Source organism: Petromyzon marinus, chromosome 43 (assembly GCF_048934315.1).
Source record: "Petromyzon marinus isolate PM22_M1 ecotype Great Lakes invasive population chromosome 43, UKy_Petmar_22M1.pri1.0, whole genome shotgun sequence".
In the NCBI taxonomy this organism is placed as follows: domain Eukaryota; kingdom Metazoa; phylum Chordata; class Hyperoartia; order Petromyzontiformes; family Petromyzontidae; genus Petromyzon; species Petromyzon marinus.
In genome coordinates, this window is record NC_133709.1 from 1061716 (window position 1) to 1080588 (window position 18873).

Genomic DNA, 18873 nt, shown 5'->3' on the forward strand with positions numbered 1-18873 from the left:
GTAATCAATAAAGAGTTTATACTTTCGTTGGTTCTTTCGGTAAAGTCACGTAGGTATAAAATAAATCACGACTGCCTCAGCAGCAGACCATGCTTTCCCACCTGATGACGGACGCTTGTGTTGCGCCCGAAACGTCGTGGTTTATTTTCAACCAACGTGACTTTACCGAAAGAAACAGAGTATGGATTCCTGCAGTCACGAAGGCTTCAAATCAATAAAGAGTTTATACTTTCTTGCCATGAGCAAGGCTATTTGAAGTGCATTGCGCGGGGGGAGACAGTGGGAGGGGGCTATTAAACTTTTAGTTTAGTCAATTATTCTTAAACATATATTTATATTATTTTTATGCTGAGTGTCCTGCTGCTTTGTCCTGTACAGCGCGTTGAGGTCCTTGATGAAAAGCCGCTATATACATTTAATTATTGTTACAAAGTGGAACAGTCAGAGGGAAGAAGTGTTGTGTATGTACATTGTATCGATGTTGAACTGCTTTCGCGCACTCTACTTAGCTCACCGTGCTAATTGGACCTCCCGCAGTGTGGTGATAGTGGTGGCACGCAGTGTGGTTGAGATTAAACTGCGTTTGGACCTCGATATGGGAGGAGGAATCTATTAGTAGAGTTCACGGGAGATAGTAAACCATGGCAGTAGCGATAGCAGAGTGATCAGGAGGCGACTGACTGCCGATGAGCGAGTGGCCGGAGTGAATTGGTGATGGGTTCTCGTCCAACCTGATTGCTTTACTTAAAATTATATCGGCTGAGAGTTCCACGAGCAAGATTATTCCACCAGATACATTCCAAGTATATAACAAGCCTTTATTTCGGATGGCTGGCGATGCGGGTTCGAGGAGGTGTTGCTGCTTGATAGGGGGGCATGTTTTGGGAGGCTTCTGCTGCTGCCGCCGCTGCCAAAGAAGCGGCGATCGCCTCTCCCGCGCCTGAGCACGTGGAGGAAGCGAGGCGATTCTTAGGCTTCAATTCGTGTTGTTGGCTCGGATGCTAAACGAAGACCAAACAAAATCGTGTTTAAAATTACATGGTGAAGTGTGGTCAAACGTCCACGAGTGCTTTTCACAGAAAGCTGATCATTATTAAAATCAAATTGGGTTTTTTTATACCCATGTGAGATTGGGGGGGGGGGGCTATGCTTGACTCCTGTGCACAACCGTGAACCACTAATTCAAATTCCATATTCCCGTGGCAGGGGAAGTTGATGCATAAGGCAGTCGTTATCTAATATCATTAGCCATGGTGTATCCACTGCTGGATGAGGGACTCTCCAATCTGCCACCATCCCTCACGATCGATCCTGCATGTAACACACCGCGTAGCACATGCCCACGAGATGCTGCTGTTGCTCCATCTCCTCGGTAAATGTTCCTTCGGAATTCGTTACATTCCGTGGCTGCCGCTCCATTCCATTATTCTTGGCCATCGTACCATCCATCATCCCTTCTAGCCTCCTGCCCTGCCCAAGCTCCACTCTTCATAAGAGTTTGTCATCCACCTGCACATGTTCTCCAATCCGTCTGCTATTCTCGCCGTCGAATTCCCCGCGTACGCATCCCAGTGCTCGTTTGCGTGTTTTTTGAGTGCGGTTGTTAGCATGCCGGATGGTGTCGCTCAAGTGCGACGATCGTTCTCATTGTGTATGAACGTACTGCCTGCGAAAGGACTACCTCGTTTGGAAGTTGGCAAGGCGTAGCTTGCCCTGGCCTTGGACCACGGTGGGAGGATAAAGACACACAGGACAAAGACCTATGTCTTGGCAGTTGCTCCAGCATTATAGCAATATAGAACGATGCAAGCGCTTATTATTAATTCAGATTGCTTCAGGTGCATGGACTGATCAATGCCTTGGTCACATAATGTGTTGTGTAGAAACGATTCAAAGTCACCCCGCATATGTTATAACGGGAACTGTTCTCTGCGGCCATCGATTTTCATTCAAAAACTTGTCACTTTCTCTGCGCTAAAAATGCATTTGTCAATGGGAAGTGATGAACAGTTATTCTCCTGCGTCTATCGTGTTACCGTGGTGTGGTTTAACCCTCGCTCTCGGAGAGTGGAATAATAAAATTATAATTTTGCACATTTGGTATTCGTGCCAAACTTATAGCGGATGTGTGTATGTTGAAATTCTTTCGCACCGTACATAGCCAACCTTGATGAAAGGAGGATGGCTGTCAAGAAGTTTCTGTGTTTCACAGAGAGTCTGCAGTAGAGGGGCAATTTGGCTATGCGAATCACAATCGTGTGATATGGTAATACCTGGTATTGTTTCGAATTTGGACAATGATGCCAGCATTAGTGATGTCACAGAGTATGTTATCGTGCAATGTGAAGCCGATGACGTGGAGTATTTTAACGGTGACGATACCTGCAGCAAACATCAGGGAGGAGGCCTGTCGGATTCAAACCGCGAACCTCTGCAAGGAGCGGCTAACGCGCTACCGGTGGGCCATGTCACCGCAGAGATGTTGGTGCGAGACTAATTCGCTGTTTTTCTTATTGTTCTGTGTAGACTCCAGCATTCGTTAAAACCGGAAATATGTGTAGTATTCTTGAAAATCCATTCACAATGCTCATCATTTTGTACACGGTACAGTTCCCATCCGTTTAAGAATTGAACCTCAAATGCAGGACCTCTGGCATTATATCACCAGGCTTGGTGACCAAAACGCCTTATTAAAAATGTATGTTTTTAAACTAATGGGTGAATTTCTTGTGCAATCTGTTCCAGTGCAATACGGGCACAATTACTGCATGTAGCGAGTAACTAATTTCAGGAACAACTTGAAACAGAAAGCTGCCTTGTGGGAGTACCCAGAGAGTCTCTGCCAGTACCTTGCCACTTTGCCCCGCATGTTTTAGTTTCAGTTGATAAACGGCTCGGCGCTAATTTTCATTAATCGGGCCAGTATAAGTTTTCACCCACTTCTAAATGTTTTAAATATACTTGCATCACCCTACAAAGCCACGCTTGGGGAAGGCCAAGTGCTGTGCTCCAGCCCATGAGTTGCCTCACATGGTCAGTGTGAAAGGCAAGCTCTCTGAGTGTATTGAACGAACAGGGTTATCACGTGGAAGGACGTGGGGAGGGGGAGGTGGCGACAGAGCCTCCTTATTCTGGGCATAGGCGGTCGTTATGGCCAGGTGGCCACTATGTAAAGCTTCTCTTTTAACAAGGTTTCCTCCATCTCGGGATGCAAGAGAGGGCGGGCGTGTGCGGGATGGCGATAACAGTTGGCGGCCGTTAAAATGAAATACCGCATCCAGTGGAAGCCAACTTCTAATGAGGCCCTCACCGCTGGCGGCCTCTCGGTAGCGTCAATCAACTTCTAATTGTAACGGCTTGCCGAGCAGCCCCAGAAAATCAAACCCATTAGTTAGGTTTTTTCACCCTATTAATATTCCGCGTGTAGGGCACGCGCCGCTTGAAACGAGCATAAATAAAGGCGGATGCTCTAGGCACATCGGATCGCGGCTCGTAAATTTGCCGAGTGCTGACCCGTTGGCCATTATCTTTGCACTCTCCGCACGCCTTCCACAAACATCTCGTGTACGTTATTTACGACATTACCCCCGAGCAGTACAGGGGCCGCAAAGCTCTCATATTTCAGATCTCACGAGCACCGGTGTCGCACGATTTGGCTGGGGAATGCATGCAAACAACAATTCACAAGCCCTGAGCTCCCACCCCCCCCCCCCCCCCCCCGAAGTAGCAGCAGGTGAATACCTCTGCCCCTTTCATTACCCTCGTCGAAGTGGATCATACAATAGCTAGGCGACAAATTTTATCTTTCTGTCCGCATCCAAGCCTTTTTCCATGATTGATCTGCTGCATTGATCCTAAAATCAGACTGTTCTAAGAGCTCAGTAATTATTACCTAATAACAGCTGCCTATTGCTTTGATAAGTGTTTTGAGGCTCTTTGCTTGATGATGGGCTGGCTTATTTTATTATTTGTTTTGCATACCTGGGTGTTAATAAGCAACATCTCCGGCTCATTTTCTCGCTTTATAATTTAATTTCATACTGCTTTGGAAGCTCTGAAGCAGAGAAGTTGTATAGGCTTGCAAAGAAAAGAAAACATCATTTTTTTAAATAACTGCACTGATCTTCCAAATGTACAATATTTGTAGAGCTTAGGTTACTTTGCCATGTTCCGCTTCACGTTTTCTCCCTGCGTTGGGAATTAAATGAACCAACCACGTGATTCATTTGTGTGACCACATTTACGGTGCCTTGCTTGCGGTTCGATTGTGTGGCATGGTCTTTGGCCACTTACATGGTAGCTTGGATGTAACAATGCATTGATTCCTCCAGTCATGTCATTGAGAAGTGAATTTGGGAAGGAATGCATTTTAAACACGACATGCGATATTTTTCCATCGGCTTCTCCGGTATCTTCCTCCCCATAGTAACAAACACAATATAACTGGCATTGACCAAACACCCCAATGCTGAAAATGTACCTGCAAATTATTAATTTTGGATCACACACAGCAACATTGACCCTCATGCGAACATTTGGCATGACCCTCCTGGAAATGTCTTGAGACTTTCTTGGGTAAGCTAGTGTAATAATAATACGTAATAATAATCATGGTAGAAAGAACATTTAACAAAATTAGCGTTTACTCCTGGGACGTGACATAGCAATAGGAGGCATGTCTTAAAAGTGCAAGGGTTTTCATGTGGAATAGTCCGGAGAAGCCGTGGGTCAGCGTGGCTTGGTGCAAACGGGGCAAGTATAAAACAATGGATTTTTCTGCACTGCGCTCTGCTACCCACAACACCTATAACACCTGTTATTTTGCATTGTGGTCACCCATTCAAGCACTTACCAGGCTCAACCCCTCTTAGCCTCCGAGGCCTGGCGAGATCAGGCCCATTACGAGTTATTTGTTTCTCGGCCTTTTTGTTGTTGTAAAGGTGCAGCCATGCAATGGTTTGTTCACATCACTGCTCGTGGAAGGGCTTCCCCTGTAGGGAGCTCTAGATATCCCCTCTTGAGGGTATTTTGGCCTACTTTTTTCACACAGATCAGACATATCTTGTGTAGTTAAAGGCATTTAATTTCTCCGTGAATGCGTCTGTGGGGGTGCTCTAATCACAGCTGCTGGCGAGCGGCGCTTACGTGGGTAGCGACACCAGCGTCTCACGTTGTGCTTCTCTCCCCACAGCGGGCGTGGTGGTGACGGCCATTCAGAAGTGCGAGCACATGGAGGCGCTCAGCCTGGAGGGCAACACCATTGGGGTGGAGGCCGCCAAAGCCATCGCCACGGCGCTCGCCGAGAAGCCTCACTTCCAGGTGCGTGGAGCTCGCCCACGCAGCGTGACACGTGTGTTGACAGGTGACACGCGTGTCAGGTTCCACACGGCACGTGCCGCCTGCCGTGCCACTTGTTGCTTCACGTGCCACGTGTACTCAGGTTGTCGCAGCATGGCGATACTGTGATGGAAGATCCGTGATTATCGTATTAACCTTTTTAAAAAATAACATCGTTCGGTGATTTTCGTTGCTCATAAAAGTGGCTTAAATATTACTTTCAGAACAAAATATATACGAATAAACAATAGCTCAAGTTCATGGTCATAATTAAAGTTCTAAAAACAGCTATTGCCAATTAAAGTAGTGCTTTGTAAAACGATTTCTGGAGAAATTGATTGCATAATTGTGATGATGATTTACGTACTCTTGTTTCATTCATTAATTCTCGTGTAACTGACGAACACAAGGCAGGCTTATTATGATAGTAACATATCAATGCCCTAAACAAAATACTAAAAATGACATACAGTTACAGAGTTCGGCTGAAACTGACCTCTGATTAGCAGGGTGGGCTACGTGCGATGCACAAGAAGTTTTACATACATACATACAAACAACAACACACACATTGTCATATCGTGTAATGTAATACCGTATCGTGAACAATGGTCACGGCAGCCCACGATATGCTTTTAGCGGCTGTCACAGTGGGGTCTTCCGATGGCGGTTATTCTCGGCTTTTCGTCTCTCCAGTCACGTGCCGGGCCGTTCAATACCACAGCGTTCATAATTTAAGCCACGTATCGATCGCGAGCATTACAAATAATGGGTAATAACACTTGAAGAAATGGAATTATGAAGTGGCTACGAGAAATTAGGTGATATTAGATTTAATGAACTGGTTTAAAGGCTGCGGAGACTTGCTGGCAAGTTTGGTGAGTTAATTAGTTTATTTTGTCAGGTTGATGTGTTTTTTTTATGCAAAAAATATATTTGCTATATTTGCGACCTTGTGTATTGGTCGTAAAATAACAGTGCAACAGAAGTCCTATTCTACACAGTCCCTGTGGGCTGCAGATGAAGCCTCCAGTTTCTTTAGGCACCATGATATTGCACGGCAGCATAAATACCGAGTGAGAAAAATGAATGTTAAATGTTGTAGGCGGTAATGTATCACTGGAAGGAATAGTGCGTTGTTAGGTTGGTTGTGTAAGGTCCACCTTGATGTGTTGGCTGTTACTTTTATACCAAGCGGATTTGGTTTATAGGTGTCGGTGGGCTGTGAATTTGAGAAGAGTAGAATGTGAACCTTGAAATTATACCCTCAATAAGGAAACTCTTATCACCGAAGCTGATGGCAATCTGCTCGGTTAGGAGGAGGTCATTAATTTGTGATGACTGGTGACTGGTACAAATTATGGTTTTATTACTGAATAGGGCATGTCAAGGATTTAAAATAGCCTCTTGCAGACACACGGCACACACTATTATTGATTGGCTGTTTTCTATCCAGTGCCAAAGGAATAATATTTCTGCCACCACTTGACTTCGTTCATCACTAACGTTGCAAATCCCCTGTCTTTGTTACCGTTTTTGGCTTTGCCGATAGCCATGCCCCCCCTCCCACATCCCTTACAGTCTTTCCTCACTTCTTAATTACCCGATGCATCACGTTCTAACCGAAATATTCCAGTGCAGGTGAGTGGCACATGGCGCCTAGCATTGGACGGGGCTGGCTGGGAGATTGTCTCCACAACGCGCGCAGGTCATTCCACAAGAATCCCGGTGAAGCGCGGCTCGCCGCCGCTGCCTGCGCCATGCCGTTACCGCCGGAGCGAACCCGTGCGGAAGTGAGCAACATCTGGCAAGGGGTCACCGGGCGGCGCTGGGAGACGGGGTCCGCGTAGGGTGCCGTAGAGGGTGTGGGCGGAGAAAAATACTCGCGCACCAGACCTAGCCACGAGCCAGAAGCGCTGAAACCACACTGCCTCGTTTAACCCGTTGAAGGTCGAATAGCCAGGAGCGGTCTCCCGCGCGCCAGGCCCGCAGAGCGCCCGAAAACCGTCTTGGGTTTTTTGGCGACCTCAAATTAATTGAACTCGTTCGAAAAGTGAAGCTGGAGAGAGATGGGGTTTTTTTTATGTTGCTTTTATGTTAAGCATTAAATGTAAATATGTACAATTGAGTGTTCGTCTTAATATAGGTGCCCTTATCAAAACATCTGTGTGGAAAACAGAATTTAGCCTGCTGCCAAAGTCTCCTAAGTCTCGATCAGAGGTGTTCATTCAACGCTGTTTCCCATTCTCAACTCGTGTATCCCCACGGTTGACCCTTATGTGCAAGCCTCGAACTGCAATTAAAATAAAAACATTGATACGACAAAATCGTAGCTTATTTCAAACAAAAAGATAGCGCAGCATAGCGCCTGGACGGGCCAATAGGCTCTAGGTTTTCCAGAGAACCCCAGAGGTGTCTGGTTAATTGGCCGATTTGTCAGCCGCACTCGCTGCCCGCACGGACTCCTTATCGATGGGAAGCTGTTGGCCACACGCGCAACTTATTGCAAGCCGTCGAGTCGTGGGAGGCTGTTTCTTTTTTATTATTTAGTTTTGGTATCATTGCCGCCTGATAAATATCCAATGAATTTAAACAATAATGGAGGCCGCTGCATTGAATGGTTTGCTCTCCATTAGTAGTGGGTTGGTTCTTCTTTTTAGACATCTTGTCTTTGTCTAAAGTATTTACTTGTTTTTTTAATATACTTTTTTTCTGTGATTTTTCTTCATCCTTTGGGATGCCAAACACATTATATGTCTGGAATTCTGTTTATTCAATTTTTTACTTTCAGAAATTGGATTATTGTAACATTTTCATTGTCAATATTATTAGCATTTTTTACAAATGGTTTAATTTTTTCCTTTCAATTAACATGATTTGTGCAAGGTAGCGGAGAAAATGTTTAGCTGGAACGTGCAGTGAGCATTGCACCACCTTGTGTCGGAGACCAGGCCCCAGAAGGTGATGTCCTAAAACTACTGCTGAAATAACTAATTTTGCTAACTTTATCCACACTCGGGGCACACATTCCATATGCCCCGCAGAGAGTGTTCATCATTTTGGTAATCAAGGCGAAATGTTTAATTCTCAGAGCTAAAATATATCTGGATGAAGGTAGTCAAAAACAATATATGACATGATGGGGGTTTATTTGCAGTCATTTACTAACCGGTGAGTGACCATTAACTCGCTGCACTTGAGAACCCGGTTTAATAACGGGTGGTGTTTAAGCTTCAAACCTCGGAGATCATCTGTGCTAGCTCACGCTTCTGTCTTGACATCGGTCCCAAGCCACCTGCCCCAACGCTCTCTTCCCTTGCCCTGCGTTTGACGCGTGCGTCGTGTAGAGCGCGTGCGCGTGAAGGCCCCCGGACATTACGATGCATGTCTCCTGCATTTGTATTCAAGAGGCATGTTTCCAGTTGCACGGCAGAGAAAACAAAGGCTTAGAAATGCAAAACCACCCCACAGGCCAGCGGCCTCAAGGATGCAAAACACATCTTGAATGCCAGAAAAATAGAGCAGAGTGCAGCGTACTTTTATCCACAAACACTTGCGATGTTTGGCCTCGTGCCCTGAGACCATGAGGCTTGACCGTGTGCACCGGCTCGCGCTCAGGGCCATGTTTGTAAAAAAAATAATTCGGCGTGAGCATTACCGATTCTGGCATTGTCGTCGCACGTTCGGAAGCGGCTCCAAAACTCGTGCACGTTGCCGACGATCCCCAGCCACGAGGAAGGAGGCTAATTTGTTTTGCCATTGCAGCCGCACACGCAGGCAGCCAGCCAGCCCGCTAGCCAGCTAGCAAAGCGCCGTGTGCGGCTCTGGGCCGCCATGGCCTCGCTGTGGCAGCTTCGGGAGCCGTCGCACGGCGGTGACTTCTTAACCTCGTTTGTGGCCGTGAACAGCAGCGGCCGCTACCAAAACACGCTCACCTGCGCTCGGCCCATTCAAGTTATGTTTCTCCCTGGTATAAACCAATCCGCATCGAATTTAATGGAACAGACGTTATCGCATGTGGCTCATGCCACAGCTGGCAGAAGGGTCTCCACTATCGGGGGCTCCAGAGAGTCCCTCTTCATGGTAATTTTTTCCAACTGTTCCACGCTCGCAGAAGTGGGAGTGCCCATACTTGATCTCTCCACCACACGACACTTGCCAATGGACTATATGTGGTGTACCATTTTTGGGTGAACAGAGGTGGGGAGTATCAAAAAATGTGCACAGTTGCAACTACTGCACCGGGAGATCAAACCGGCGACCTCAGTACTGCACTACCAGCGCGTGTTGGTTATTACACACGGCAAATTGTGAGTTATGTAAAAAATATATGACGACAGTCAGTATCACAGTAAAAAAACTACCATGCCCTTAAGGTTCAACAACTTGCCACCATCTAACGCTATGCTGATAAGACAAAAAAATTAAACGAGTACAGAGTTTGCCTCCTTAATCTGTGCCGCCATCCCATAGGTTGATGGACCTAAGTGATTTGATGTTTTGGAGGCAGCAGACACTATATTTATTGCACATTAAACATATATGGTTTGCTTTTAATCTTAAAAACTAATCATTTTCATTTCGGTATGCACAGTGCTGAATTATATTTTTTCCACCAAAACATTGGGTGTTAACTCACGGTGCATCAAGCTTTAATCTGTAAACGTCAGTCTGTCCCCCGACTGACACAGGCAGTTGGGTTTCAAGCCCGCGGCCTCTCATCGCTCACTTCTCAACCGAGCGGCTCAGCATCTCGCGGGACCCCGCGCTTTTATAGACATCTCAGCCGTCCTCTTTAAAGCCTTCCCGTCCATAATCGATCCACCAACCCCAGCCTTTGTAAGTGGGCAAATTGCACCGCAAAAAAGGTAGTAAGCAAAAGGGAGTCACGTGCGTGTGCACACGCGCCCGTCTCTTCCCCCCCCCCGCCAATTCCCGTGTATTAATGGTTGTGCAAGGCACCGCAGCACTCGTGCGACCGCGTCTCACGCGTTTTAAGTAGCCGACAAATCCCACTGTCGTTTAATACCGGCGCCGCCACCGTCGAAGTTTGTAGCGGTGCGCGGGACGACCAATCGGACCCCGGTGAGCGGCCCGAACCGAACTCTTGCGCACGGTAAATACTCATGGCATCCCTAGGTGTGGAAGCCCTGACCCCTGACCTCCACTGCCGCCGCGTGCTTAAACGCCGCCGAGGCTGAGCGTAAGAACATAATCATTTTATGTAATGGAAAAAGGCCCTCCTGCCCATCTGGCTATGGGCGGTTTATGCGTTCAGCTATTCGCTAATACGAATTTCATTCGCGTAATGCTTACTGTAGTGTCATAGATCTTTCCGAATATTTTCTGCCGCCCCCCCCCCCCTCGTGCCCCTACGACCTATGAATGATGTTTGTGTTTTTCTTTCCTTTCTGCTTGTTAAACAACACGACAGTCCTCTGCACATTGCAGTGGGCCCCAAGCCAGAGCTCGTTGCTTGGGACACTTTCATTCAGGCTTCGAGGTAGCTGAAGAGTTCAAAAGCGGAGTGACACCACTGCCTGCGAAGAGAAATCGGCGCAGCCTTGAGACTGCATCAACGACAAATGCACCTCATATGGCACGCATCTGAAAACGCAGCCTTGCCATCAGATGACATCGCTGTTGGTACACCAGTCGTGGCTTGATAGCTCGAGGATATCACCGAAGAGCGGTTCTGCTGGAGGGAGATTTTTGATCCCATAGCCATGTTGAACATGCCAGCCCGGGGTACATGCTGTCTGTGTGCGCATTGGAGTGTGTTGCTCCGTGATGCTGATATTGCTATAGATCTTGCCAACCAAACGACAGCTGTGTTTCTTTATTAAGAAAGAAAATTACGTGAAAGGCAGTGTGCCTGTGAATTTGTATACACTAATTAACATCGTTCTTACAAAGTTTTTAAGCAGTTTGGAAGTACAGAGCTGTACGTGGACTCTCATGGCAAGTACAAAGGCCTTCCCAAGGTTAGATGGCACTCCGGGGCTGCCACAGAGCTGTGCATGTGTGCACATGAAAGGGTCTCTATAGAGACGCCTCTCTCCAAGATCATTTATATAATCCACGCTCGCACAACCTCGACCCACATGATAAGGCATCTTCCTGCTCGGAGGAACGAGGGCGTATCTGACAGCACAAGGGTATATTTTTTTTCCTCTCCACCCTAAGAGAGTAACGAGCCAGTGACGCAAATGGGAATAGGGTGAGCCTTTTCCGTGGCATTTTATCAACACAACGAGACATTCTCATCACGTGCTCACCGCTGGAAACCTCGGCAATGAAATGCAGAACAAAGTCTAACCAAAGCGCTTAAATAAATGTACAATGGGTAGAGAAGTTTGAACACAATTCCTCACCGCAGCAAAAGAATAATTATATTCCCAGACCGACTTGCCATTCGAGCCACGCGAAAGAGAAGACCACCAACAAATTTGTCTGTGGCGCCGCTGCCAAGCATTGCATGTGTATAACGTTTTGCGGTCAGTGTGCGCCCGTGTACAAATCCACGTCACTTGCGTTACGTTACGAATGCGGCCGTTGACGAGGCTGGAATCCCTAGGACCGCAGGAAGGCAAGCAGACACTCGTGACAGCCTGACATTGTCAACACATCCACACGTATCCTTAGTTCTTTCGGTAAAGTCACGTTGAAGGGAAACAATAAAATAATAAAATATATATAAAACAATAAAAAATCTCACGACGTTTCGACCATAACACAAACGGTCGTCTTCAGGTGTGTCGGTTTGCATAAATTTATTTATTTTTAAACGGTGTATTTATTTATTTAAAAAACGTTAGCGCCACGCGCAGCGATTTGGCAGTGGCGCTAACGTTTTTTATAAATAAATATATACACCGTTTTAAAATAAATACATTTATGCAAACCGACACACCTGAAGACGACCGTTTGTGTTATGGTCGAAACGTCGTGAGAATTTTTTATTGTTTTATATATTTTATTATTTTGTTGTTTCCCTTCAACGTGACTTTACCGAAAGAACTAAGAATATGAATTACTGCAGTCACGAAAGCTTTAAATCAAAAAATACATCCACACGTGTAATGTGTCGCATGCAGTTTGCGACGGAGTTCACGTGTGTGAAGTTAGAGGAAGGACCGTCTGCCAACTGGTTGCTCTGAAACGCTTCCATTGGTCCGCTTTGGCTCCTCATTCCTGGCTGTTTTGTAAAATTGCGTCATTAACGTTTCCCTTGTCATTGCAGAGGGCTCTTTGGAGCGACATGTTCACGGGAAGACTTCGCACAGAAATCCCGCCAGCGTTGGTAAGTTATGATTTCGGTAAAAAAAATCGGAATTTTTTTGGTGCTCGTTTTTGCAAATGATGAAAGGTAATACATTTGCATGTGCGGCACGGAATCCATCAACGGCCGCGGAGGGTTTGCGGTCGATGCATTCCCAACTTTTCCTTCCAGGAGTGTGGATTGATGAGGAGGATGGCTGTATCTATCAGATGTCCTTGCAGCGGAGTCTCGAGTCATTTCTTGTAGGGAAAGGAGTATAAGCACGCCGACAGTGCGAGTCATTGTTTGTGAGAGCTTCAAAACCAACGCAATTCCCACCTCATCTCTCCCACCACCGCCACCCCCCGACGCAGTCCGTGCCATCCCACAATTATGTTATGTAAATAATATATGCAGGTTGCATGCCAACTAATTTCCAAACAATTTATATATTTTTTTCGCTTTTTAACAAGGCTGCATTTCCTTCCAAATTGAAAATTGAGCCGTAAAAGCGTTAGTGAGCGCAGAGCAGCAGTAATATTGTACTCATCAGCCGAAAAAAATATACTACCACTCGCTGCACGCTGCGCTGTGTTAACGAGATCTAACGACATGAAAGATATGCACGGGTGTATTTAACATATTGATTTTAAAGAAATATTATTTGGATGAGAGAAGCCAAAGGGGGGCAGTGTTTATGTGTGTGTGTGAAACAGCCGAAGGATGCAATGCTCACAAGTTGCCACTCATACCTTATGCACATCTCTCAAGGGGGTGATTACTCTGCGAAGCTGTCGGCTCATTTGGGGACATGAGATACAGCGGAAGGGTTGGTTGGCTCATGCCGCGGTAAAATCTTCGCAGAATACTCTTTATTTTTGTTCCTTCATGCACGAGTTGGGAGCGGTGGCACAGTGGATAGCGCGCTGTTCTGTGATTTCCCATCGGTGGCAAGCGATACCTCAACCGGTCCTGGCCACCCCTCCTCCACCCCCATTTCACCCAACCCACATTGTTGACCAGTGTGGTGAAGTATGGTCAAACAAACCCCATGACCAACCCAGTGTGGGGGAGGCCTTCATCAAGTAGTGGATGGACAAGAGGGTTTCAAATTGGTATTAAGTCCTGCATTTCTCGTTTTCTGGTCCGTGTCTAGTCTGCTGGGAAAGATTTAATACATTTTATATGGTCAGTTTAGCAAAGAGAAAACAGGAGCGCACTTGCAAGACCCCTGCCCCCCTCCATCTTACATAGCGGCCGTGTGTGTGTGTGTGCAAATAAATACCCAATTACATCCCAACAAACATGGGAAGAGAATCCGCGTAGACCTCTGCTGGCCTTCAAATCCACCGTTGTTTTTTTTTTTATCCCTGCCTCCCGTTTGGGGCGGTAACGTGACGAGAGCGCAACGGGAAACGTGAAGACCGCGCGTGTCCTTTTTTACGTAACACCGCACGTGGCGCAAAGCGTTAAAAAAACGCTTTGTTTGCGCATCGCCGTTTGCTGAATGCTAATCTCGTAATCCCACTGTGACGAGGCCACCACGGCGGCAGCGAGAGGAAGGTACACATGGGTCGGCGGGGGACGGGTGTTCTGCCCCCCGCATTCGATGACTTCCACGCTCGTTCGTTGATTTTACATTCTTGGCAAAAAAAAAACTTTTCCATCGGTGGTCTTTTCATCTCTTTCATCGAATCTATATTACTGCAGTCCTCTTTTCGCGCACACGCATGCATAGATCAGCAGGGTGGCGCCGTGGTAACACTTGTGCCTCAAAGCAAGAAGGACCTGGGTTTGTTTCCTTACTCTAAACCAGGGGTCACCAAACTTTTTTCACAGTGGGCCGGATAACTGAAGGAATGACGAGCGCGGGCCGCATAATAAATAAATATTTCTGGAGCGTCGGACCTGTGTTGACAGCTGGAAAATCTGTGGGCGGGAAAGATGCGTGTTTGTGTGTGTTGCCATGACGTTGCCATGGAAACCATGGTAACGTCAGAGCGTAGGCGGAGCTACCACGAGCCAGGGAAGTACTTGGGATGGCGCGAAATAAGCAAACATTACAATCAACAAGAAAATCTCGATACAATAATTTAAAATTTAAAATAGTAAATTTAAGGAACATAGCAGTCAGGAGGTCTCCGCACGCGTGAAGATCCCCTAGTATTCTAAACATATTTAAATTGTATCACGTCTCGTGTTCCATACGTTTTATCAAACAAATTCAAGTACCGTCGGCGGGCCTGATGGACTGATGTCGCGGGCCGTATCCGGCCCGCGGGCCGTAGTTTGGTGACCCCTGCTCTAAACAAACGTGCAGTATAAAGCATCGTCACGAAACGCCAATGCTGAAAAAAATACCTGAAAATTACTCCTTGAGGATTACACATAGCAACATCAGCCCCTCCTGTGAAAATTTACGCTCCTGAAAATTATTCTTGAGACTCGGTGAGACTTTCTTGGGTAAACAAGCATAATAATAATAACAAATAACATTTATGGAAGTGTAGCTTGTTTGGCATCTTTACAATGTCCACATAATGATAACCGTTATTTATTCAGTAAGGCCTCAAATGTTTCTCCGGGGGCTCCCGCATGGGAGTGTTTACCCAATTCCCCTTATGAGTGTTTTGCTTGTGGGAGAAAACCGGAAGAACCCAGAGGGGAAACCACTCAAACGTCCGCACGTGTGTGGATTTAAGATTAAGGTTGCTGTACTGCCATCTCATGGCCTCCTCGCAGCTCAGCCAGCAGGTTTGGGAGTTCCACCAAGTCCGTGTGATGCACCGCAGCCCTTTGCCTCCAAAGCGCCGAATCACAGGCGTGCGCCACGTGCCGATTATAGGAGTATTTAGACGTCACGGTGGCTAGGATATGTTAACTACCTCTCCCTGGTATGCAGGAGGTCGTAGGTTCGATTCTGACTCCGATGCCTATATATATGGAGTTTGCATGTTCTCCCCGTAGTTACGTGGATTTTTCTCTGCGTCTTCCGGTTTTTCACTCCACATTTAGAATTAACATGCGTGTAGAGTGAGAATATGTTTTCCCCTTTTTTCTGGCAACAAAACAGGTGTTAGGATATTAAAACACCAAACTGAAACCTTTTACAAGGAATCATGTCTGCATTAACCACAATACTTGTGGTCAGAATGCAAACAAAAAACATACTCTGATAATATATGGCATTGTCTTTGAAACTGATTGGTCCACGCCAGAGACAGCTTTCTTTCGAGCCTACTCTCAAACGGTGTTAGACCAGAGGACCAGAGAAAAAAGGGGAAACCCTATTCTCATATTTTGGTACTGGCAAAGGAGGTCCCATGATGCGTGTGGAGTATTTAGCTGCTAGAAATTTCCACATGGTAAGCCACTTAGTTGAGCTATAATTTGTGGCCAGGTCACTGCTGAAAAAGAGCTATATAGCTCAGTGGGCCTTACTTGATGAAATAAAAATCAGCTGTTTTTTAAATATCTTTGGCTGTTTTGAATACACTGTTCCTTGCCATAGAAGCATGGAGTTTCCAACTAGCACATCACGAGTGCGAGTAGAGTTGAGCGCAACCCAACGCTCGTTTGATCATTGGCAAGGCTGCGAAGGGGACTCACTCGGGGCACACCTGGCCGGGGTGGCACACCGTAAGGCACCATCCAGGCCAGATGCCATCGTGTGAGCGTAGGATTATTTTAAAACTAGTTACTTGTCCATTAAAATGGACTCTGTGGCAATGTTTTGTGCATTCACGCATATGCATGGTTTTGTTTTATCATTGTAAGAAGTAAAACCTTTAATCGTTTTTTGTAGTACGGTTTAAAAATTAATACGATGAATGGAAGTCGTCGTTGGCCGTTCAGGAGCTCGTGCAGACTTCACGAGACGTTGCAGCCCGTGCCACGCTATGGTTCACCCCCCCCACCCACCCCGAAACTTGAAATTCTCAATTAGCGCATTAGGGGATGATTTGCATCTGTTTCCGAAACCGCGAGTAAAACGACTCGCGCACCATCGATCACAGCGTCGCCGCGGACGTCTCCCAATGCTGATGAGCCGCGACATCGCACGGGTAGATCCACGAGCTCGGGTTACCCGCCCATTTGTCTTGTTCAGAAGCAGAGTGTGGGCGAGCGTGTTCAAAAACACGCTGGCACCGCGCGAGTGCAGACGGTGCCGAATGCGTGCCGTGAAATCATAATTTACCGCCGCTCTACACGCGCGGAGCGGCGAGAAATTTCAATTAGCTCTGTTTCCACATGTCGCCCGCCACAGCCGTGTAATTTTAGCGCAGTGATGCGTTTGGGCGACACATGAGCGCACGCACCGCCTCTCCAAGTGGTTCCCAGTATCCGGTGGTGATTTGTGTTCAATCGCAGGGCACGGCCGCCTAGTCCGTCCGGGGTGTGCAGCGCAAGTGCGACCGTATGACCGGCTGCCAACAGGTCGCAAGGCAAACGCGTGCTGACGAGTTTAACAAATATATCAAAGTCACTACACTTGCCAGAGCTCCCCAACTTGGTCTTTTTAGGTTTCTCCTTTCAAGAACTTGTGCACGTAACTTTTATATTCTTTTGGTAAAGTCACGTAGATTAAAAAATAATTATAAAAAAATGAAGTGAATAAAAATCATTAAAAATTAAAATAATAAAATTAAAAACACTAATGTATACTTGCCTAGTTATTAAGCTGGGTGAGCGTACTGGCAGTCTATAATGTAGACTGTAGCCTGGTTCTTAATCGGAGTGAGTGGACTGGCAGTCTATAATGTAGCCTGGTTATTAAGCTGAGTGAGTGTACTGGCAGTCTATAATGTAGACTGTAGCCTGGTTATTAATCTGGGTGAGTGTACTGGCAGTCTATAATGTAGACTAGCCTGGTTATTAAGCTGGGTGAGTGTACTGGCAGTCTATAATGTAGACTGTAGCCTGGTTCTTAATCGGAGTGAGTGTACTGGCAGTCTATAATGTAGACTGTAGCCTGGTTATTAAGCTGGGTGAGTGTACTGGCAGTCTATAATGTAGACTGTAGCCTGGTTATTAAGATGGGCGAGTGTACTGGCAGTCTATAATATAGACTTATTGGTTCTTTCAGTAATTAAATTAAAATAAACCACAGGCTACAGTCTACATTATAGTCTACATTATAGACTGCCAGTATACTCACTCCGTTTAAGAACCAGGCTCCAGTCTACATTAGTGATTTTTCTGTTTTTTATTATTTTTAATTTTATTTTCATTATTTGTATTCACTTTATTTTTTATTATTATTATTTTTCTATCTACGCGACTTTACCGAAAGAAACAAATAATATGAATTCCTGCGGTCACGAAAGTTTAAAGTCACGTCACTTAATTTAGCTGGCTGTCTTACTCTTATATGATAATGTGTTTATATCGTGGTGTTGACTTGGCACATCATTTCCATCGCCGTCTTCATCCTCATCACCATCATGGACATCATCATCCCACCGGCTGTTGGACATCACTCAACTGAGTTTTGCCAGAGGAACACAGAATTTCAGTTATGCGTTCAATAGATCTTAGTGAAAATGGAGAAATTCGTGTTATTATGTTTTACTCTAAATAGGGGTGTAATGATTCATGGATTTAGCAATTAATATCGATTCCTAAGCTTTTGATAGCTGTATTGAATTGCATATGAATCAATGTTTGATTCATGTATGTTGCAATGCGGGAGGTGTGGTGGGTCTAGTAAACCCTCCACCTTCAATGTAATGATCACAAAAAGACGCGAGCCTTGCACAAGTGCCGTGGTGATGTCACCGCCACTTCGTGGCTAACGGCGGTTGCTGTTGTAGAGGTGGTGGCAGTACCGTAATTAACACTCGACTCTCCACGAACAATATTTTTTGGCAATATGGTACAACATGAGATTTCACGATATGGCAATTATCACTGTCAGTTTCCCATAACTTTGAAATTATATTTTAAATATTTACCGTATGGTTTCAGTCGGATTAAGGATTACTTAAAGTACTCAAACTGCAGTTCGCTCAACTTTAAGCCTGCCATAAGTCTTTGCAATTAATATTCATTTATATTGTGCATGCCGCTGGTTACACTAAAAGGTTCATAATTTGCACCACAGTCGTGCATTTCCACACTGTCAAAGTATTTTTTGTTTGTTGGGTGTAGCAAAAATGCCGACGTAATACCGTCAATAACATTTAATATCTCCTGGTAGTTGATCATTACCTGTGGCTGATCAATCGGTGCTGCTAATCTTTAAGGCCATACGAGAAGCTAAGAAAGGAAAAAAT

At 45.8% G+C, this 18873-nt stretch overlaps 1 protein-coding gene across 1 annotated transcript in view; it reads left to right on the forward strand.

Moving 5' to 3' along the window:
• Window positions 1-18873, forward strand: part of RANGAP1 (Ran GTPase activating protein 1) — a 37734-nt gene that overhangs the window by 844 nt on the left and 18017 nt on the right. The window contains exons 2-3 of the mRNA XM_032970079.2: window positions 5192-5319; window positions 12581-12640. Of these exons, the coding sequence (XP_032825970.2) occupies window positions 5192-5319; window positions 12581-12640 (188 nt within the window). The remainder of the gene's footprint in view (window positions 1-5191; window positions 5320-12580; window positions 12641-18873) is intronic.